The sequence below is a fragment of the Leptonychotes weddellii genome, chromosome 16, assembly GCF_054177405.1.
Source record: "Leptonychotes weddellii isolate Sample4059 chromosome 16, ASM5417740v2, whole genome shotgun sequence".
Classification (NCBI taxonomy): Eukaryota; Metazoa; Chordata; class Mammalia; order Carnivora; family Phocidae; genus Leptonychotes; species Leptonychotes weddellii.
In genome coordinates this window covers 44,818,330-44,841,571 of record NC_138384.1, presented here as the reverse complement: position 1 = coordinate 44,841,571, position 23,242 = coordinate 44,818,330, and the positions used below count along the sequence as shown (strand labels likewise).

At 46.5% G+C, this 23,242-nt stretch overlaps 1 protein-coding gene across 1 annotated transcript in view; it reads left to right on the top strand.

Moving 5' to 3' along the window:
- ZNF541 (zinc finger protein 541) overlaps window positions 1-23,242 on the top strand; it is a 33,182-nt gene extending 9,940 nt beyond the window's left edge. The window contains exons 6-15 of the mRNA XM_081807213.1: window positions 210-377; window positions 1,295-1,619; window positions 10,330-10,393; window positions 11,033-11,175; window positions 11,571-11,674; window positions 13,078-13,153; window positions 13,728-13,816; window positions 21,908-22,048; window positions 22,212-22,393; window positions 22,507-23,242. Of these exons, the coding sequence (XP_081663339.1) occupies window positions 210-377; window positions 1,295-1,619; window positions 10,330-10,393; window positions 11,033-11,175; window positions 11,571-11,674; window positions 13,078-13,153; window positions 13,728-13,816; window positions 21,908-22,048; window positions 22,212-22,393; window positions 22,507-22,675 (1,461 nt within the window). The 3' untranslated portion in view covers window positions 22,676-23,242. The remainder of the gene's footprint in view (window positions 1-209; window positions 378-1,294; window positions 1,620-10,329; window positions 10,394-11,032; window positions 11,176-11,570; window positions 11,675-13,077; window positions 13,154-13,727; window positions 13,817-21,907; window positions 22,049-22,211; window positions 22,394-22,506) is intronic.

Genomic DNA, 23,242 nt, shown 5'->3' with positions numbered 1-23,242 from the left:
TTCTGGCAGGCTTTCAGGGATTAGGTGACGGGATGTCATTTATCTCAGGACGGAGATGTCCCGCTGGGGGAAGCGTGGGCAAGGGGCCAGGAGTCAGGGCTGTGCTGCTCCCGGGGGTGGGGGCGGGGGGCCGGCACTGCAGGCTGGAGCAGCTCTTCCCCTCTTGCCCACCCGTTAATCTTAAAAAGCCATCGATTCTCTGCATTTAGGTGTTTGGCACGGAGTTTTGCAAGCCATTGAGACAGGTGTTGAGGCCAGAGGGGGACGGGCAGAGTCCCCCAGGAGCTAAGAAGTCCTTGGACAACCCGGCTGCAGCCTCTTTGGGGATCCCTGTGCCTGTAGTTCCAGGGAACCGACCCACTGGGAGCTCCGCCAAGGTGGGTGCGGGTCAGGCTGCTTCCTTCCTGCTGCTTCCCCCACCTGCTGGCGGAAGCTGCGGGGGGCGGGGGGAGCCCAGACCAAACGTCAGAAAAATAGCTGAGTCTTGGGGAGCGCGCTCATTCAGTCGTTAACACGCTCGGAGCGTCCTCGGCGCCTGTCTGTGGTGGCGGTGCTGCGGACCCTGGTGACTGCGCCCCCGCGCCTGCCGGTCCAGTGGTCAGTAGACCTGTCCCCAGACAGTGGTGCCCCAGTGTGCGCCAGGCTGTGAGGGGGAGCAGAGAGAGCTGAGGGCATTCTGAGGGGCACCAGGGACTCCGCCTGGAGAGGTCAGGGGTGTCTTCCTGGAGGAGACGGTGTGGGAGCTGAGACCTGGAGGAGAGGAGGAGTGAGACTGGCAGAGAGGAGGGGCGATTGCATGGGGGTGAGAGCGTTGCAAGTTCAAGTGACCAGTCCCTTCAGGCCATACCAGAGGATCTCGCTGGACAAGTCTGTGCTGGACTCGGGGACGAGGTGCATGGATGCCTTCGCTCGTCTCAGGACCTGTCGCTGGTTCTCCTTTGGTCGTGCTGTGGCGGTGTCTGGCCCCCACTCTCTCGGGACCAGGCAGTTTAACAGCTGAAACTGGCCTCACCTGTTCCCACCTTTCCCTGAGTCAAGGCCTCTCCTTGAGGGCACGGGTGCATGGGAGGGCTCCAGTGGCTTACTTAGGATCTGGGGTCCAGCTCGGGCACGGGGGCCCTGCTCGGCTCCCTCTTCTGAGGGCCCCAGGCATGGATGTGCCGGGTTGCAGTCGTGTGTCCCTCTGTCTCTGGAGTCCGTCCTCTTTTCCCACTCTCCTGCTATCCTGAAGACTGAGCTGTGTGGTGGGTGGCCTCAGGTGATCCCCTGAGTCCTGAACTCTTTTCTTTCCCAGGGACAAGAGAAAGACGGGGAAGAGAGAGATAGCAAGGAGAGCAGCCAGCATAGGAAGCGGAAGAAGCGCCCCCAGCCCAAGGCATTGCTCGCCCCTCCTCCACCCTCTTCATCTGGGGAGCCGGGCCTGGGAGGATGCCACCAGAGCTGTCTGCGGTCTCCAGTGTTCCTCGTGGACCGCCTCCTCAAGGGATTGTTCCAATGCTCTCCTTATACGCCGCCCCCGATGCTCAGCCCCATCCGGGAGGGCTCGGGACTGTACTTCAACACGCTCTGTTCCACCTCTGCTCATGCCGGTCCCGACAGACTCATCAGCAACATGCTCGGTGAGTGACGCTGGGCATCATTATGGTCTCTGCTCCGCGTGTGGCAGGCCTGCTGGGGGCCAGATCCACTCTCTCCTGCTGCACGGGGGCCAGACATTCTCTCCGGCCCGTGGCTGTGCCTGGTGTGTGAGTCCTGCTGCTGTTCGGAGGTATCCCAGCACCCTCTGGGACCGGCAGCCTTCCAGGTGCTTGGAGTTTTACAGCCAGAAAGAAAATGCAGAGACTGTTCAGCCTGCCCACCCTTCTGCCTGCCTTTTGAGTAATTTTTAACAGTTTCGCCGGAATAGAATTCATAAACCATATGAATCACCCATTTAAAGTACACGGTATTTCTTTAGTATATTCACAGGGTTGTGCGCCCATCACACCATCTAATTTTAGGCCTTTTTTTTTTTTTTAAAGATTTTATTGATTTATTTGACGAGAGAGACACAGCGAGAGAGGGAACACAAGCAGGGGGGAGTGGGAGAGGGAGAAGCAGGCTTCCCGCGGAGCAAGGAGCCCGATGCGGGGCTCGATCCCAGGACCTTGGGATCATGACCCGAGCCGAAGGCAGACGCTTAACGACTGAGCCACCCAGGAGCCCCTAATTTTAGGCCATTTTTGTCACCCCCGGAGGAAGCACCGTATCCATGCAGTTACGCACACCCCATTGCCCCCATCTCCCCAGCCCTGAGCAACCACTAATCTGCTTTTCCTTTTTTTTCTTTTTTTTTTTTTTTAAGATTTTATTTATTTATTTGAGAGAGAGAGAATGAGAGACAGCACGAGAGGGAAGAGGGCAGAGGGAGAAGCAGACCCCCTGCCGAGCAGGGAGCCCGATGCGGGACTCGATCCCGGGACTCCAGGATCATGACCTGAGCCGAAGGCAGTCGCTCAACCAACTGAGCCACCCAGGCGCCCTAATCTGCTTTTTCTATGGATCTGCCCGTTCCTAGTCATTTTGTATAATTGGAATCCTACAGTGGGTGACGTTTTGTGTTTAGTTTATTCACTTAGCATCCATGTTCACCACGTGGCATCACGGCTTCATGCCTCTTTATGGCCCAATAATATCTCATGGTCTGGACATAGCGCATTTTATCTGTCCATGCGTCAGTTGGTGAGCATTTGGGTCATTTCTGTCTTTTGGCTACTGTGAATAATGCTGCTCATGAACATCCGTGTACGGATTTTTGTTGGACATATGTTTTCATTTCTCTCGCGTATATTCCCGGGAGGGCAATTGCTGGGTCATAGGGTAGCTCTATGTTTAACCACTTAAAGAGCTACCGGACCATTTCCAAAGTGATGGACCCATTTTAAATTCCCACCGGTGTCGTATGAAAGTTTCAGCTTCTCCACATCCCTGTCAACACTTGTGATCTTTCTTCTTACATAACCATCCTAGTATGTGTACAGTGGTTTCAATCTGCATTTCCCTGATGGCTATTGAGACTGAGCATCATTCTGTGTACTTACTGTCCATTTGTAATCTTTTCAGATCCTTCTCCCATTTTTTTAATTGAGTTGTTATCTTTTTATTACTCAGTTGTAAAAGTTTCTTTTTTTTTTTTTTTTTTAGTTGTAAAAGTTTCTTACATATTCTGGAATTAAGCCCTTTATCAGATATACGGTTTGCAAATTCTCTCCCGTTTTGGGCATGGTCTTTTCATTTTATTTGTGGTCTTGTTTGCAGGACTAAAGTTTTTAATTTTGATGAAATCCAATTCATTTTTTGTCACTTGTGCTTTCGGTGTTGTATCTAAGGTTTTGCCTGAGCGGAAGTCATGAAGATGTACGTCTTTGTTTTCTTGTAAGAGTTGTATCATTTTAAGTCTTAAATTCATGTCTGATCCATTTTAACTTTTATATATTGTGTAGGGTGGGAGTCTAAATTCATTCTTTTGCATGTGGATATCCACTGTTCCCGCACCATTTATTGAAAATACTGTTCCTTTCCTTTTGAATTGGCCTGGCACCCTGTGGAAAGCCAATTGACCATAAATGATTTGAGATTTTTCTTCCTTTTTTTTTTAAGATTTTATTTATTTGACAGAGACACAGCAAGAAAGGGAACACAAGCAGGGGGAGTGGGAGAGGGAGAAGCAGGCTTCCCGCGGAGCAGGGAGCCCGATGTGGGACTCGATCCCAGGACGCTGGGATCATGACCTGAGCCGAAGGCAGACGCTCAACGACTGAGCCACCCAGGCGCCCTTTCTTCTTTTTTAATACAGACGTTTACAGCTATAGATTTCTCTCAGGGCACCCCTTTAGCTGCATTTTACAAGTTTCAATATGTTATATTCTTATTTTCATTTATCTCAGAGTATGTTCTGATTTCTTTGTTCTTTTTTTTTTTTTTTTTAAGATTTTATTTATTTATTTGACAGAGAGAGACACAGCGAGAGAGGGAACACAAGCAGGGGGAGTGGGAGAGGGAGAAGCAGGCCTCCCGCCAAGCAGGGAGCCCGATGCGGGGCTCGATCCCAGGACCCTGGGACCATGACCCGAGCCGAAGGCAGACGCTTAACGACTGAGCCACCCGGGCGCCCCTGTTCTTTCTTTTTTTTAAAGATTTTATTTATTTGAGAGAGTGAGCGAGCACGAGTGGGGGTGGGGAGGGGCAGAGGGAGAGGGAGAAGCAGTCTCACTGCTGAGCAGGGAGCCCGATTCAGGGTTCTATCCCACCTCACTGAGATAATGACCTGAGCCGAAGGCAGACGCTTAACCAACTGACCCAGCTAGGTGCCCCTGATTTCTTTTTTGATACAGTGATTATTAAGGAGTGTGTCGTTTAATTTCCACATATTTGTGAATTTTCCAAATTGCCTTTTTTAAATTGATTTTTAATTTAATTCTATTTTAGCCAGAGAACATACTTTGTATTAGTTCCGTGCTTTTACATTTTTTGAAGCATATTTATGGGCTAGAATATGTTCTGTCCTGGAGAATGTTCCATGTATAATTGAGAAGAATGTATTCTCCTGATGGTGGATGGAATATACTATAGATATCTGCTATGTGTAGTTAGTTCAAGTATTATACTTCCTGTTGATCTTCTGCCTAGTTGTCCTATGCATTATTGAAAGTATTTAAATTTCCAAGTATTTTTTTTTAAAGATGTATTTATTTGAGAGAGAGAGTGCGCACATGCATGCATGGAGGGGGCAGAAGGAGAGGGAGAGAGAGTCCCAAGCACACTCCACATCGAGCATGGAGGCCAACTCAGGGCTTGACCCCACAGCCCCAAGATCACCACCTGAGCCAAAACCAAGAGTCATTCGTTCAACGGACTGTGCCACCCAAGCGCCCCTCCAACTATTATTTTTTAATTGTTCATTTTATCCTTCTGTCATTTGTTGCTTTATGTATTTAGGGACTCTGTTTTAGGTGCATTGTGTTTATATAATTGCCATATTTTCTTGATGGCTTGACCTTTTACCATTATGGTATGATATCATTTATCATTATTACAATAATTTTGTCATTTTCTTGAGTAATATTTTTTGTTTTAAAGCCTAATTTGCAGGGGCACCTGGGTGGCTCAGTCAGTTAAGCATCCAACTCTTGATTTCAGCTCAGGTCATGATCTCAGGGTCATGAGATCTCCCGGCGTTGGGCTCCACACTCAGATGTCTGCTGGAGATTCTCTCTCTCCCTCTCCCCCTCCTCCCACTCTCTTTCTCTCTCTCTCTCTAGAATAAATAAATCTTTAAAAAAAAATAGTCTAATTTGCCTGACATTAGTATAGCTATTTCATGTCTTTTATGGTTGTTGTTTGCTTGGTATGGTTTTTCCTGTTCTTTTACCTTCACCCTGTTTGTGTCTTTGAAAATAAAGCAGGTCTCCTACAGGCAGCGTCAATTGGGTCATATTTTTTTATCCAGTCTGACAAACTGCCTTTTGATTGGTTTGTTTAAGCATTCTCTTTTAATGTTCCAGTGACACAGTTGCATTTGTATCTGCCATTTTGCTTTTTATTTTCTATATGTCTCATGGCATTTTCTCCTTCTGTTCCTCCTTTTCTGCTTTCTTTTGTATTAAGTGAGTATTTTCTTGTACAACACATCCCTTCCTTTAATTTTTCACTTTCTCTTAGTCATTTCTTAGGAGTTGCTCTAGGACTTAAAACATACATCTTCATTTATCAGAGTGTACTCAGTTGTGTATTAACTTAATAAAATATAGGAACATTGCTATCTAATTCCGTTTCTTCTAATCCTTTTGCTATTACTGTTACATATGTATATATAACAATGTTATATATGTATGTAGATAATAGAAACCCAGAAGTACACTGTCATAATTATTACTTTATATAATTTTATGTTATATGAAAAAAGAGAATAAAGGAAAACAGGCATTATTTATAGAGTTTGTTGTATTACCCTTCTCATTAACCATTACTGATAACTTCATTTATTCCTGTGGATTCAAGTTACTGTCTGGGCTATTATTTCTTTACTCTAATGCAACCCCTTTGTGCTATTGTTGCCACATATAGTGTATTTCTATATTTTATAGGCCCGCAATACATACTGTTTTATACAATTGTTTTTTAAGTCAATAAGAGAAGAAATATATGATTATAATTTTATAACTACCCATATAGTTACCTTTACCAGCACCCTTTGTTTTTTTGTTTTGATTCCCATTACTATCTCGTGTCATTTGCTTTCAGTCTAAAGAACTTTCTTAGTTGTCTGTTACCGGTATGGAGATATAATTTACATAAAACTTATCCCTTTAAAGCATGTAATACAGTGGGTTTTATTACATTCACAGAACTGGGCAACCATTGCTACCATCAAGTTTCAGACATTGTCATCACCCCCAAAAGAAGCCCCACCCTCATTCGCAGCCACTCCTGTCCCTGTCCCCCAACCCCAGCCATAGGTAACCTCTAGTTTTACTCTCTGTCTCTATAGATTTGGCTAATCTGGACATTCCATATACATGTATTCCTGCAATATGTGGTCTTTCGTGACTGTCTCCTAGCATGATGTTTTTAGGTTTCACCTATGTTGCAGGATGTGTCCATATTCCATTCCTTTTTATGACTGACTGATATTCCACCTTTACTTTTTCTTTTTTTTTAAAGATTTATTTATTTTAAAGAGAGAGAGTGGGAGGGAGGGGCAAAAGGAGAGGGAGAGAGAATCTCAAGCAGACTCCCCACTGAATATGGAGCCCGACGCGGGGCTCGATACCACGACCCTGAGATCATGACCTGAGCTGAAACCAAGAATCAGACACTCAACTGACTGAGCCACCTGGGTGCCCTTCCATCTTTACTATTTCTTATAAGACAGATCTAATAGCAACAAATCTCAATTTTTATTTATCTGAGAATGACTTTATTTCACAGTTTTTTTTTTTAAGATTTTATTTATTTATTTATTTGAGAGAGAGAGAATGAGAGAGAGCACATGAGAGGGGGGAGGGTCAGAGGGAGAAGCTGACTCCCTGCTGAGCAGGGAGCCCGATGCGGGACTCGATCCCGGGACTCCAGGATCATGACCTGAGCCGAAGGCACTCGCTTAACCAACTGAGCCACCCAGGCGCCCTCACAGTTATTTTTGAAAAGTAATTTGCTGGATATGATTCCTGGTTGACAGTTTTTTACTTTCAACAACTTGAATATGTTATCCTTCTGCCTTGTGACCTCCATTGTTTCCGACAAGAAGCCGGCTGTTAATCTTACTGGGGCACTCTTGCATGAAACAAGTTGTTTTTCTCTTTTCACTTACAAGATCTTCATCTTTGCCTTTCAACATTTTGCCTGTGATGGATGTGTCTAGATGTAGAGCTCTTCGTGTTTGTTCTATTTGGAGTTTATAGAGTTTCCTGGATTATATCTTTTTTGTTTGTTTTACCAAATTTGGGAGGATTTCAGCTGTTGTATCAATGCCATGATACTTTACATGTTTTTTCGTCCCTTTCTTCTCTCTTTCTGGTACTCTCATTACAAATATTTTGCTGCACTTAATGATGTGTCGCATTTCTCTGAGGCTCACTTCATTTTCCTCCGTTCTTTTTTCTCTTCTTTAGATTACATAATCTCCATTGATCTGTCTTCAGATTTGCTGATCATTTCTCCTGCCAACTGAAATCTGCTGTTGAGCCTCATCTTGGTTATTGTGATATATATATTTTTTATTTGACAGAGGGAGACACAGCGAGAGAGGGAACACAAGCAGGGGGAGTGGGAGAGGGAGAAGCAGGCTTCCCGCTGAGCAGGGAGCCCGATGTGGGGCTTGATCCCAGGACCCTGGGATCATGACCTGAGCGAAGGCAGACGCTTAACGACTGAGCCACCCAGGGGCCCCTATTGTGATTTTTTTGAAGATTTATTTCTTTTGTGGGGGGGAGGGTCAGAGGGAGAGAGACAATCTCAAGCAGACTCCCCACGGAGCACAGAGCCCCATGCAGGGCTCAATCTCATGACCTTGAGATCATGATCTGAGCTGAAATCAAGAGTCGGACTCTTAACTGACTGAGCCACCCAGGTGCCCTGGTTATTGTACTTTCTTTTAACCCCAGAATTTCCATTTGGTTCTTTTTAAAAATCTTCTGTCTCTTAATGGTATTCTGTCTTTGATGAGAAATCATCATACCTCCCTTTAATTCTTTAAGCATGGATACTGCAGGGAGAGGGGGTCCATCTCCTTGGATGCACCTGCCTAGAGTAGGGCACTCCAGGTAGAGCTTCTGTTACATGGAGCTGGGGGTTGGGTGGCAGACAGATGCCACAGACTCTCACTGTTCTTACCAATATTTGGTCATTTTCTTAAATGATTATTTCCTTTTTTTTTTAAGATTTTTTATTTATTTATTTGACAGAGATACAGCAAGAGAGGGAACACAAGCCGGAGGAGTGGGAGAGGGAGAAGCAGGCTTCCCGCTGAGCAGGGAGCCCGATGCGGGGCTCGATCCCAGGACCCTGGGATCATGACCCGAGCCGAAGGCAGACGCTTAACAACTGAGCCACCCAGGCATCCCTTAAATAGTATTTTCTAAAATGCTGTATGCCTTTAGGACAACTTCCAGAGACTTTAACTTACTGTTTTTAAAAATAATTTTTATCAGTTAATTTGTTGTCTTGCTGAGTTCCTTATTCTGCTTTTTAGAAGTTCAATCCCTCCATGAAATCCTTTTTTTTTTTTAATTGTGTGTTATCAGGGCACCTGGGTGGTACGGTCAGTTGAGTGACCACCTCTTGGTTTCAGCTCAGGTCATGATTTCAGGGTTGTGAGATCGGGCCCCACATGAGGCTCCATGCTCAGCACCAAGTCTGCTTAGGTTACTCTCTCTCCATCTCCCTCTGCCCCTCTCCCCTGCCTCTCTCTCTCAAGTAAATAAATCTTTTTTAATAAAATTGTGTTTTATCATGATAAGAAGTTAACATGAGTCTCCCTTAAATGAGTAAGTATGCAGTACATCATTGTTGATTACAGGTACCACATTGTACAGTGGAGCTCTAGAGCTTATTCATCTGGCTTAACTGACACTTTATGCTCATTAATTAGTAAATACACAGGGCGCCTGGGTGGCTCAGATGGTTAAGCGTCTGCCTTCGGCTCAGGTCATGATCCCAGGGTCCTGGGATCGAGCCCCACGTCGGGCTCCTGGCTCAGCAGGGAGCCTGCTTCTCCCTCTCCCTCTGTCTCCCCCCCTGCTCATGCTCTCTCTCTCTGTGTCTCAAATGAATAAATAAAATCTTTAAAAAAAAAAGAAAAAAAATTAGTAAATACGCACGTCCCACTACCCCAGCCCTTGGCAACCACCATTCCACTTTTGATTATGTGAATTGGACTATTTTCTTAAGATTTTTATTTATTTTGAGAGCGAGAGAGTGAGCATGCATGCAGGTGGGGGGAAGGGGCAGAGAGAGAAGGAGAGGGAGAGAATCTCCAGCAGGCCCCGTGCCGAGTGCAGAACCTGATGTGGGGCTTGATCCCAGGACCCCAAGATCATGACCCAAGCCGAAACCAAGAGTCGGACACAAACAACTGAGCCACACACGCGCCCCTGGAGTGGACTATTCTAGATACTTACATAAGCGGAGTCACGTAGTATTTCCTTCTCTGTGACTGGCTTGTTCCACTTGGCATGATGTTCTCAAGGTTTATTCATGTTGTTGCATATTGAAGGTTCCTTTAAAAAAAAAAAAAGGTTAGCTAGTATTCCATTGTATGTAAATACCACATTTTCCTTACCCACTACTCTGCTGATGGACATTAGGTTGTTTCCACTTGGCTGTTGTGAATAATGCTGAGTAAATATGGAAGTGTAGATATCCCTGAGAGATTGATTTCAGTTCTTTTGTATAAATACCCAGAAGTGGGGGGGCACCTGGGTGGCTCAGTTGGTTAAGCGTCTGCCTTTGACTCAGGTCATGACCCCAGGGTCCTGGGATCGAGCCCCACTTGGGGCTCCCTGCTCAGTGGGGAACCTGCTTCTCCCTCTCCCTCTGCTATTCCCCCTGCTTTTGCTATCTGGCTCTATCTCTCTGTCAAAAAAAAAATAAAATCTTAAAAAAAAAAATACCCAGAAGTGGGATTGCTGGATCTTATGGTAGTTCTACTTCTAATTTTTTGAGTAATCTCCCTACCATGCGGTTTTAAAGAGCCTGCTTTTAGCTGCTCTGCAAAGGCAGGCAGAAGGGGCCCCCCGGATCACTTACGGTCAGTCTTCTTGAGACTTTTTGTTGTTGTATGTTTTTTAGATCAAGTGGATGGCTCTTTCGGCATTTGCATGGTAAAGGATGACACCAAGATCAGCATTGAACCGTAAGTTGGAACAGATTTAGCACCTGAGGGTGGGTCCTTCCAAAGTGGGGGTGCTTTTACCCTCCCTGCGGGCCAGTGTCCGTTTTTCCCGGGGGCTCCTTCATCATAGGGGATCTGGTCTAGCTACGGAGCCTCCCTAAGAGAGAAGTGGTGCACTTCTACGTGTGTATGTGGGAAACTCCCTCAGTATTCTTTCTGTCCAGAGATACCATAGCTGGGTCCAGGGGGACAGAATGCCCAGGACCCTGGGGTCCTAGGTAGAAGTGGTGGTGGTACCACCATGTGAGACTTTTGAGTGTCCGTGGAATGTGGCTAGATCGGTATGGCCATGGGTGTAGAAGCATGCCGGCTGTAAGCGTATACCTCCCCTGCCCTAGACCCAAAGCGACTCCTGAGGCCAGAGGTACGGCAATAAGGAAAATCAGAGGAAGGAAGGAAATCCCCCCTTGAGAGGTTTCTGGAATGCCTGCACATATCTCTCAGGGATGATGGACGCTGAACACGTCTGGCAGATGGCAGAGGGTTTGCACTGGGCAGGGCTGCAGCCGGAGAGCAGGGCACACCGCCCGTCTCTGTTCCATTTCCCATCTTGGTCACATGTGTATGTCTCACGCGTCTGTGTGTGTGGCCTCGTTTCAGACACATCAACATAGGAAGCCGGTTCCAGGCTGAGATCCCAGAGCTCCAGGAGAGATCGCTGGCTGGAGTTGATGAGCACATCGCTTCTCTGGTCTGGAAGCCATGGGGAGATGTGATGACCAACCAAGAAACGCAGGACAGAGGTGGCTGAGACTTTGGGGCCAAATTCCCGAGGGCCCTGCCGCCACCCCCCCCCCCCACCGCACTCCCCTCGGCTGAGAAGCAGTACCCTGGGGTGAGGGGGTGGGGAAGGCTCGCCCTTGGTGCTGTGTGGCTTCTCTTGAGCTGCACTCCCCTGCCCCCAGCTGCCTTCTCACGCAAGCCCGGCCAGGCTGCTCAGAGCAAGTGCCAGGAGCAGGGTTTGCGCCCTTCCTCCTTGTCTCTCCCTTCTCTCATCCCGCTTTCAGCTGAGACGTGAGGAGGCCGGTGACAAGGAGCCCCCTCTCAGTGCTGTCAGGGAAGTCTCCTCCCTGGAGCTCGCTGACTCCTTGTGTCTCCTCTCTCCCCCTGTGCTGGGACGGCTTGCTGCCGGAAACAGTGACTGAGCTCTGCAACGTGGCCTGCTCCAGCGTGATGCCGGGAGGGGGCACCAACCTGGAGCTCGCGCTGCACTGCCTGCACGAAGCCCAGGGCAACGTTCAGGTGAAATGGAGGCAGGGTTAGGGCAAGGGGGCATCTGCGGAAGCCCCCTCCCCTCCTGGGGCCGGGACCGGCAGGTACATGCCGTGTGCGGTCTGCTTGGGGGTTTGCGGCTCACGAAAAGTGAAGGCGGGCCACTGTCCTTCGACCCAGTGGCTTTGGGATTGGTGTGGTCCTTGTGAGCCGCAGCTGTGGGCTCAGTGAGGCAGCTGTCTGGGTGGTGCAACAACACTACCCCGGGGTCCTCGGAGACATCTCGGGGGCACTGGGCAGTCAGCGCCCCGGAGACCCATCATCTTGGGTCCTGTGCTAATTGGGTTTACTTATTGAGCTTTCTCTCTTCGATTAAAAACCCGTGTATGGGGCACCTGGGTGGCTCAGTTGGTTAAGCGACTGCCTTCGGCTCAGGTCATGATCCTGGAGTCTCGGGATCGAGTCCCGCATCGGGCTCCCTGCTCAGCGGGGAGTCTGCTTCTCCCTCTGGCCTTCCTCCCTCTCATGCTCTCTGTCTCTCATTCTCTCTCTCTCAAATAAATAAATAAAATCTTAAAAAAAAAAAAATAAAAACCCGTGTATGAAAACCTCTGATGCAGTAGAATGGCCTCTGCCTCCTCCAAGGACCCTCTTCACAGTCTTGAGTAGTGGGAGAGGAAAAGTCCCATCACCTGAGGTCGGTCCCCAAGAATCAGTGCCACGGTCATGCTTTTTCTTGAGCCGAGAGGCAGCGGCCGGCACGTAGTAGGTGCTCAGCAGAGTGATCAACACATCTTTATGGGGTTCAACTGAGTGCTTGGTAATGTGGTGGCGCTGGGGCCAGGGCCGGCTTGGGGGCCCCAGCCTTGGTTTCGTGCTCTGCTGCTGCCATCTTGAAATTCTTAGTAAGTTTTGAACAAGGGCCCACGTTTTCATCTTGTGCTGGGTCCCACAGATCCCCTGGCAGGACCTGACTGTGGTTCCTCAGGGGAGCAGGACAAAATCCCTCTCTTTGTGGGCTTACATTTTAGAAGAGTCAAAACAGGAAGTACGTTTTAGAAGATTGCTGGATAGTGGTTAGTGCTATGAAGGAAATAAAGGAGGGCAGTGGGCAAGGGCAGTGCTATTCCAAATGCTGGTCCTTGATGGTAAGGAGTGTGCACCAGAATAAATCCATACACTGTCTCCTGCATCAGGAGCACCTTGCCGTGAGAAACCTACGTCAGCTGCACTCAGCAGTCTGCTTAGTGGTGTGGTCCGCGGGGCCACAGGTGGTTTACAGGTGGTGGCTGGTCCGTGGACCAACCACACACCGGGTAGTAGGGCTAGGGAAGGCCTTAGGGAGACCTAGAAGTGTCTTTGGAAGGAAGGAATGGAGGGAGACTCTTCATTCCCTCCCTGTGTAAAGTAGCCCACAACTCCTCTTGTTCCAGATTGCCCTGGAGACCCTCTTACTCCGAGGACCCCAGAAGCCGCAGACTCACCCGCTGGCCGACTACCGCTACACAGGTGACTGGGCGAGGCTGTGGGTGTGGTTTTTGCCAGGCAAGACCTGTGAACAGTCAGTCCCAACAGCAAGCTTTGCCTGTGCCTTTTGGGAGTTCTCTTGGGGTCTTCATCTGTCTTTCCAGAAAGGCCTCTCCTCTCCCAGGGGGGTGGGGGTGGGGTGGGGGACTCTGGCATGTTTTCTTCTAGTTGCGTCCTACCATCCCCTTTCCGGTGGTTCCCTCGTGGGCTGTGCCCAACCTGGAAGGGGATGCCCCTGGCCAGGGAGAGGCGTAGGCAGGCTGAGCTTCAGCAGTGGGGCGTGCCAGCCCTGGAGTCAGGCAGTCTGGGGCCCTCCCCCAGCCTCAGCAAGTCTCTCAACCAGTGCAAGCCGTGGCTGCCTCCGTAAAGTGCAGATCCTAATGGGCCTTACCTGCTAAAGTTTTTGTCAGGATTGTAGGAGATAAAGGAAGTAAGGGGCTTAGCAGAATGTTTGACACATAACTGTGCTTAGTGATGGCAGCTTTAAAAGGAGGGTGGTCTGCATGTCAGCCCTGTCCTCCCCTCCCCGCCCCCCGTGCTTGGCTTTCTCTAATAGGTTCAGACATCTGGACCCCCATGGAGAAGAGGCTTTTTAAGAAGGCATTCTGTGCCCACAAGAAGGACTTCTACTTGATACACAAGACGGTAAGGTGAATGTGGGTGCGCTGGTGTAGACAGGGCCTCGCCTCACACAGCTGAGCCGAACTAGAGCAGAAGGGCCTGTCGGGGGTGACGCTCTGCTTGTCTCAGAAACGGTTCATAATTTCAAAACGCCATTGTTGTGAACACCTCCAAACAGCCCAGAAATGCATCAAGGCTCAGTGCTCAAATAAATGAATGCTCCCATCCTCAACTTGAGAAGTGCTCCGGTAAAGGCCTCCTTCTGGTGGCTAACGTAGGCCTGTTTGCTCGTGCGCCTCAGCTTTGCGCTCCCCGTGCACGTCTCACACGCATACGTGCGCGTGCTTATGAAAGGCTGAGATCCTACCACACTGGATATCCCGCTGGGTTTTTTGTTCATTTGTTAATCTGATGTACACAAAACCGCACGTAATCAAAGTGTAACATTTGATGTTTTTGTGTATTTACACACCTACAAGGCCATTTACACGGTCAAGATCACAAATACATCCGTCACCCCCACACGTTTCCCCCTGCCCCTCGGTCCTCTTTCCTGCCACCTCTGTCCCTAGTCCACTCCTTGTCTCCTTTCTGTCACTGTAAATTAGTTTGCGTTTTCCAGAGTTTTCTATGAATGGAATCGTCATATGACATGTGCTCTGCTTACACCTAGCATCAGTGAGATCCATCCGTGTTGTTGAGTACCAGTCGTTCACCCCTTTTCATTGCCGGGGAATGTTTCATTGTGTGGGTGTACCACCATCTATTTAATCTTTCACCTGTTGCCATCTGGGTGGTTTCCAGATATCAGCAATTATAGATACAGCTGCCGTGAACACTCATTCACGTACAGGGTTCTCAAGGACCAGCACTGTTTTTCTTCGGGGTAAATACCTAGCCGGGGGAATGAGTACATCATATGGTGAGTGTCATGTTTCACTTTGAAGAAACCGCCAAATGGTTATCCAAGGCGGTCGCAGCACTTCACGTGCCCACGGGCAGCGCTCACAAGAGTTCCCAGTGCTGCATGCCCTCCCCAGCACGCCCTGCGGTCAGGCTTCTTTTTGCCATTCTGATGAGCACACGGCGTTCTCTCGCTGCGCTTCCCGAAAGACAAACGATGCTGAGCATCTTTCCACCTGCTTGTTCGCTTTTGCTGTGCCTCGTGGTAAGGTGTCTGCTCCCAATCCTTTGCCTATGTTTTTTTGGGGGTGTTTGTGTTTTTATTAAACTGTGGGGGTTCTTTATTCGTTCCGAACACAAACTCTTCATCCAGATACCTGCTTTGCAGATGTTTGTTCCCGGTCTCTGACTTCACAGTTTCAGTTCAACAGTGTCTTTTGAGGAAAAATTTTAGACTTTGAGTAAGCTCAATTTATTAATTTTTCTCTTATAGATCATGCTTCTGGTGGCGTCTCTAAGAAACCTTTGCCTACCCAAAGTCATCAAGATTTTCCCCTATGTTTTCTTCTAGAAGTGTTATGGTTTTCAGTTTTAGGTTTAGATTTATGACCTGTTCTGGATTGATATGCAAGGTATGGATTGGAGTTCATTTTTTGCATATGAATATTTAATTGTTCCAATACCTTTTGTTGAAGAAACTACGTTTTCTCCACTCAACGGTCTTTGTGCCTCAGCCAAATATCAGTTGGCCATATACGTATGTGTTTATTTCTGGGCTATCCATTTTGTTCACTTGATCTATTTATAGGTCTACTTTTTTTTTTTTAAGATTTTATTTATTTATTTGACAGAGAGACACAGTGAGAGAGGGAACACAAGCAGGGGGAGTGGGAGAGGGATAAGCAGGCTCCCCGATGAGCTGGGAGCCGGATGTGGGGCTCGATCCCAGGACCCCGGGATCATGACCTGAGCCGAAGGCAGATGCTTAACGACTGAGCCACCCAAGCGCCCCCTGTTGGCCTGCTATTAAGCTGTTGGCATGCTCTTTATTACTGTTGATTTATATAATAAGTCATGAAATCAGAAAACGTTAGTTCTTCAACTCTGTTACTCTTTTTCAAAGTGTTTTCTATCTTAGGTCCTTTGCATTTCCATGTGAATTATAGAATTAGCTTGTCAATTTCTTTAAAAAAACTGACAGGATCTTGTTTGGTACATTGACTCTCTAGGTCAATTGCAGAGAATCGATACCTTAATAGTATCTGATCTTCTGACCAGTGAACGAAGTATATTTATTTACTTAAGTCTTTAATTTCTGTCCATGGTATTTTGAGGAAAGTTTTACTGTGTAGATGTTGCACATCTGACCTCCAGCTTATTCCTAAGTAGTTGTACTTTTTCTGCTGTTATGGAAGGTTCTTTTTAATTTTGATTTCAGTGGCTTCTTGTTAAATACATAGAAATAAAATTGAAATAATATTGATCTTGTGTTCTACAGTCTTGCTAAGCTCATTTATTAGTTTTTATAGCTTTTTTGCAGATTCTGTTGGGTTCTCTACATAGGCCATCATATTATCTGCAGATAAAGACAGTTTCATTTCTTCCTTTCCAGTCTGGATGCCTTTGATTTTTTCTTGCCTCACTGCACTGTAGAACGTCCAGTACCTTGTTAGTAGAAATGGTGAGAGTGGACCTTCTGGACTTGTTCATGATCTTAGAGGGAAACCAGCCCCTATTTTCCCTCTTAAGTATGACATTAGCTGTGGGGTCTTTGTAGATGTTGCTGATCAGGTTGAAGAAATTCCTCTTATTCCCAGTTTGCTGAGAGTTTGTTCAGTAAAGGATATGGGGTTGTATTGATAGTGCTTTTTCTGCATCTGTTGAGATGCTCATATGGTTATTCTTTTTTATTTTAGTATGGCCAATTATATTGATTTTTCATTGTTAAATCAACCTCACATTTCTGGGATGAGCTCCACTTGGTCCTGAAGTCTTGTCCTTTGTATATATATTGCTGGATTCTATTTATTAACACTTGGTTTAGAAGTTTTCATCTGTGTTTGTGAGGGATATTAGTCTGTAGCTTTCTTTCCTTGTAATATCTTTGTCTGTCTTTCATATCAGGGTAATGCTGACCTTATTGAATGAGCTGGGAAGTATTCCCTCCTCTTCAATTTTTTGGAAGAATTTGTTTAGAATCAGCTTTATTTATTACTTAAATATTTGGTGGTGAAGCCACCTCAGCCTGGAGTTTTCTTTGTGGGAAGGTTTTGAAGTGCAGATTCGGGTTATTTCATAGATGTAGGGTGATTCACATTATCATGTCTTCTTGGTGGTTTTTCTTTCGAGAAATTTGTTCATTTTTTCTAAGTTGTCTGATGTATTAGCTAAAATTGTTCATAATAGTCTCATATTGTGCTTTTTATATTCATTGACTATAGGGATGTCACCTCTCTCATTCTTGATATCAGTAACTGGTCTTTTTTTTCCTGACCAGTCTGGCTAGAGATTTATCGATTTTACTGATTTTCTCAAAAAAAACAGCTTTGGCTTGTTGATTTTTTTTTCTATTTAATTGATTTCTGCTCTGCTGTTTATTATTTCTTTTTTTTTTAAGATTTTATTTTATTTATTTGATAGAGAGATGGAGAGCAGGAACACAAGCAGGGGGAGTGGGAGAGGGAGAAGCAGGCTTCCCACGGAGCAGGGAGCCTGATGTGGGGCTCGATCCCAGGACCTTGGGATAATGACCTGAGCTGAAGGCAGACACTTAACGACTGAGCCACCCAGGCGCCCCTGCTGTTTATTATTTCATTTCTTCTGCTTGCTTTGAGTTTAATTTGTTCTTCTTTTTCTAGCTTCTGAAGGTAGAGACTGAGATCATTGATATGAAACCTTTCTTCTTCCCCAATATAGGTATTTAGTGCTACAAATTTTCCTCAAAGTACTGCTTTGATACATATGTTGGGTTTTCATTTTTATTGAGTTCAAAATACATTTTCACTTCCCTTTTGATTTCTTTTTTGACCTATGAGTTGTTTAGAAATGTGTTATTTAGTCTCTAGATATTTTAGGATTTTCCAGAGTTCTTCTGTTACTGACTTTTAATTTAATGTCACTGTGGTCAGAGAAATACTTCATATGACTCAAATCCTTTTAAATTTTTTGATCATTGATTATGGCCCAGAATATGGTCTACATCTTAGTAGATGTCCTGAGCACACTTGAAGAAGCTGTATTCTGCTGCTGTTGACTGGAGCTCTAGAAATATCAGTTCAAGATGGTTGATAATGTGGTTTGGATCTTCCATCCCTTTACCGTTTCCTTGTCCTAGCAATTATTGGGAATGGGTTATTAAAATATTTGGCTGTAACTATGGATCTTTTTTCCCTGTAGTTCTTTTTTTTTTTAAATATTTTATTTATTTATTTGAGAGAGAGAGAGCACATGAGAGGAGGGAGGGTCAGAGGGAGAAGCAGACTCCCTGCCGAGCAGGGAGCCCGATGCGGGACTCGATCCAGGGACTCCAGGATCATGACCTGAGCCGAAGGCAGTCGCTTAACCACCTGAGCCACCCAGGCGCCCCTTCCTTGTAGTTCTATCAGGTTTTGCTTCGTGTATTTTGAAGCTCTGACTTAGATGCATGAACATTTAGGATTCTTATGTCTTCTTGATTAATTGACCTTTTTATCATAATGAAATGATTTCCTTTATGCCTGGTATTATTCTTTCCTCTGAAATCTATTTTTCTGCTATTATATAGCCAACTACTCCAACTTTCTTTTTTTTTTTTAATTTATTTTGAGAGAGAGAGAATGAGAGAGAGAAAGCACATGAGAGGGGGGAGGGTCAGAGGGAGAAGCAGACTCCCCGCCGAGCAGGGAGCCCGATGCGGGACTCGATCCTGAGACTCCAGGATCATGACCTGAGCCGAAGGCAGTCGCTTAACCAACTGAGCCACCCAGGCGCCCCTCCAACTTTCTTATAATGGGTGTTTGTATGGTATAATCTCTTACTTTTAACCTATTTGTGTTTTTATATTTAAAGTGTATTTTTATAAGTAGCATGTATTAGATGGTGCTTTTTTATTTGTTGTAATCGAACTATAATTAACATAGAGTGTTATATTAGTTTCAGGTGCACAATATAATAATTCAGCACTTCTGAGCTCATCAAAATAAGTGTGCTATTGATCCCCATCACCTATTTCCCCCTCCCCCCACCCACCTCCCATCTGAGAACCACCAGCTTGTTCTCTGTGTTTAAGAATCTGTCTTAACTGTCTTTTTTCTTTTTTTGTTTCTTAAATTCCACACATGAGTGAGATCATATGGTATTTGTCTTTCTCTGACTTATTTCACTTGGCGTTATACTCTCCAGATCCAACCATGTTGTCACAAATGGCAAGATTTCATTCCTTTTTATAGTTGAGTAATATTCTGTTATATGCTTTTTAAAAAAATATCCAGGGCGCCTGGGTGGCTCAGTTGGTTAAGCGACTGCCTTCGGCTCAGGTCATGATCCCAGGGTCCTGGGATCGAGCCCCGCATCGGGCTTTCTGCTCCGCGGCAAGCCTGCTTCTCCCTCTCCCACCCCCCCTGCTTGTGTTCCCTCTCTGGCTGTCTTTCTGTCAAATAAATAAAACCTTTTAAAATAAAAATAAATAAATAAATAAATAAAGTAAAATACAAAGTCTTATATTTTTACCCACATAGTTAGCATTTTTACTGCGCTTGCATCCCTTTGTACACATCCGTGTTTTCATCTGGCATCATTTTCCAGAAGGAAATAGATGCGAATCCTTTACCACTTCTTGTGGTTCAGGTTTGCTAGTCATGGATTTTTTCCAGCTTCTGTGTATTGAAAAAAGTCTTTCTTTTGCCTCCATTTTTGAAAGCTATCTTTGCTAGGTATGGAATTCTAGTTTGACAGGTTTTTTTTTTTTTAATTCTTGAAGTCATTTAAAGATGTTGCTCTATTTTCTTCTTGATTTTGTTGTTTCCACCAAGAAATCTACAGATTTCCTTGTCTCTGTTCCTCTTTATAAAACATGTATTTTGTTTGTTTGTTTGTTTGTGTGGTGGCTGTTTATATGAATTTCTCTTCATCCCTGGTTTTGAGCAGTTTTATTATGATGTGCTTCAGTATGGTTTTCTTCATTTTTTTTCTTGTGGTTGGGGTTGGTTGAGCTTCTTAGACCTGTGGGTTTGTAGTTTTCATTAAATTTGGGGAAATTTGGCCTTCTTTCTTCAGATATTTGTGTCCCTCCCTTTTCCTTCAAGGACTCCACCGACGTGTGTGTGTGTGTGTGTGTGTGTGTGTGTGTGTGTGTGTGTGGCTTCCTGCACTTGCCCCATGGCTCACTCATGCTCTTTTTCATTTTTCCCATCTGTTTTCCTCTGTGTGTTTCATTTCGGATGGTTTCTATTGCTGTATCTTCAAGTTCAGTCATCTTTCTTCCTGCAGTGCCAAGTCTGCCATTAATCCCATGCCGTGCAGTTTTCCTCTCAGACATTATGGTTTTTGTCCCTAAAAGTTTTCTTTGGGTCTCTTTCATATCTTCCATGTCGTTACTTAAATTTTTGATCAAATATTATGCAGATATAATAAATTTAATGTCCTTCCCTGCTAATTCAAACATCTGCAAGTATTCTGACTTGATTTTGACAGGTTGATTTTTCTCATTATATGTCATATTTTCCTGCTTCTTTGTATGCCTGGTGATTTTTCACTGGATTCCAGGCATTGTGAATTTTAGCTTGTTGGGTGCTGGATATTTTTGCATCTTATAAATATTCTTGACCTTTGTTCTGGTACAGTTACTTGAAAACAACTTGTTCCTTTTGGGTATTGCTTTGGGTTTCTTAAGGCAGTACCAGAACAGCTTTTTGTCTAGGGTTAATTATTTCTCATTTCTGAGGTGAAACCCTTCTCATTACTCTACCAGTGTCCCGTGAATTAGGTTTTCCACCCCCAGCTGGTGGGGACAGGCACCGTTCCTGGCCCCTGAGAGCCACAGGCGCCTTTCCCTCTGATCCTTTCAGATGGATCTTTACTTAGCATTGGCTTGTCTCTTCACACCCACTTCACTGAATCCTTGAGGGGAACTCTGTCCAGATCTCTGGCATTTTTCTCCGTGCTGCTGTCTGCTCTGCTGTCCTCTGTCCTGTGGACTCTTGCCACCTTGGTCTCCCCAGGCACTAGGCTCCTCTCAGCTAAGGAGTCTGCTGGTCCCTACCCCTGCGCCGTGGTCTGGAAACTCTCCCAAGGTGGTAGTGTATTTTCTACCTCTCAGAAAGATGTTTTTTGACTGATGCCTAGGGTTTTACCAACCACTGTTTCCTATATTTTGCCTGTGTCTTTTCATTGTTTGGGATGGGAGGGAGATCTAGCTCCTGCTATTGCTCCGTCTTGTTTGGAAGCAGAAGTTCAACTTTTTGGCTTTTTTTTTTTTTTTTAACTTAGTGCTATTTCCTAGATGGGCAGGGGATGTACTATTTTGACTCTTAGTTTGTGACAACACACAAAGCTGAAAAAATTCACACAGAGAAGGTATTTTCTGAAGTGAGCTCCAGATACTAAATGGCCAATTGAATTTACCTGAGAAATGTTCCTTCTGGAGCAATTAATAAACTTTTCCATCCTGTTTTGTTTTTACAGATTTTATTGTTAACGGAATCACTTCTTAGTGGAGGGAGGAGCAAACAGTGGGGTCTAAATGGCCGGGATCAAATTGTGCCCTCAGAACCTCTTCTTCCTCTCATGGGCCACTTCCCTCTGGACTTCACAGCCCTGCCTCCCTGTCGCAAAGGCTGTGTGGCCCCCACTGCCTCAGGGCATTCTGCTTTCATGAGTCCCAGTTGGCAGACACGTGGCTCCTAGGCATGATGGCGCCGTGAGCATCCTTGTAACATGCCTCCCAGTGCACCTTCCCATAGGGCAGGATCTCTGGGATGGACCTGCCCCCTGGGGTGTGCAGGGCTTAGCCAGTGTCGGCTGTGGGGGCTTCACCCTGAACCCCTCGTCACCTGTGAGGACTTTGCGATTCTCTGCCCCTTGCAGTGAAGGGGCACGCCAGGCCGACGCAGAGAGACATTTCAGGAAGGCTTTCAAAAAGTGGCCCCATGGGGAGGGGATTTTAGGGTGTCATGGCGACACTTGAGGCTGCTCATGAGGTGGTGCCCATAGCCGCCTTCTGTTTTCCTTCACTAGATTCAGACAAAGACTGTAGCCCAGTGTGTTGAGTATTATTACATCTGGAAAAAAATGATCAAGTTTGACTGTGGCCGAGCCCCAGGACTGGAAAAGAGGGTCAAGAGAGAGCCAGATGAGGCAGACAGGACAGAAGCAAAGGTAGAAGGTCCGGGGGAAGGTGGAGCTGGAGTTCGGCCCAGATCGGGATGGCACTGCCCATCCAAGTCAGGGAAGGGGGAAGGGCTTCCCTGCCCAGCCTAGAGGCTCCCTGAGAAGGGTGGAGGGTTGGCACCCTTCCATCGTCATTTCTGTCCCTCTGCAGGTCATTTGCAGCCCTCGGGAGAGACCCAGCCACCGTCCCACTCCTGAGTTCAAGATAAAGACCAAGAGTTACAGGAGGGAGTCCATTCTCAACTCCAGCCCAAATGCCGGCCCCAAGCGGACCCCTGAGCCACCGGGGAGTGTGGAGGGCCAGGGTGTCTTTCCCTGCAGAGAGTGTGAGAGGTATCATTCCTGTCCCTGGATGTGCCCACACCACCTCCCCTCGGCCCCCCTGGCGGCCCTTGGGCGACCCGCCTTCCCCCTGCTCTGACTTGTGTCCTTTGGTGACTTCTCAGGGTGTTCGACAAAATCAAGAGTCGAAATGCCCACATGAAGCGCCACCGGCTTCAGGACCATGTGGAGCCCATCGTCAGGGTGAAGTGGCCTGTGAAGCCCTTCCAGCTGAAGGAGGAAGAAGAGGAGGAGGAGGAGATAGGGGCTGACATCGGCCCCCTGCAGTGGTGATTGGGGTGGGGTGGGGGGAACTGGGGCAAGGCAGCCAGTCTGGATGGGGGCCTCCAGCCTCGTCACCTTTCCCCTCGGCCTCTCCAGTGGGTTTGGGGTACCCCTCTGCCTCTTCCCCACCCTTACGTTCCCTCACTTGCCAGCCTGGCGTGGAAACATGGTGGGCATTCAGCCATAAATAGGCAGGAGGAGCCCCCAGTCGTCAGACCACTGTTGGCTGGTGCCAGAGGCTCCAGTCTCCTTAGGTTTTAATAAGTCTCTCCCCTTCTTTCAGTTCCACTCCTCCTAGAGCAGGGAGGCTTGGGCGGGGGGGATGAGGTAGATCTGGGTAGCGCTAAAATCTTCACCTCAGTTTTGGGGTTTGGTTACATTTGTTAGATAAGGCCAAGACGTAGAGAATCAGTGGGAAGATACCTTCAGATCTCCAACATGTTGGGGCCCCCTCACCAGGGGAGTCTGTCTGCATTCCAGATTCAGTCCCTAGTCTTGCAATGACTTGTACATTGTTAGGTTTTTTTGTACGTGTCGACTTGTAAATCTTATTAAATTGGGTTCTTGAGCAGCTGT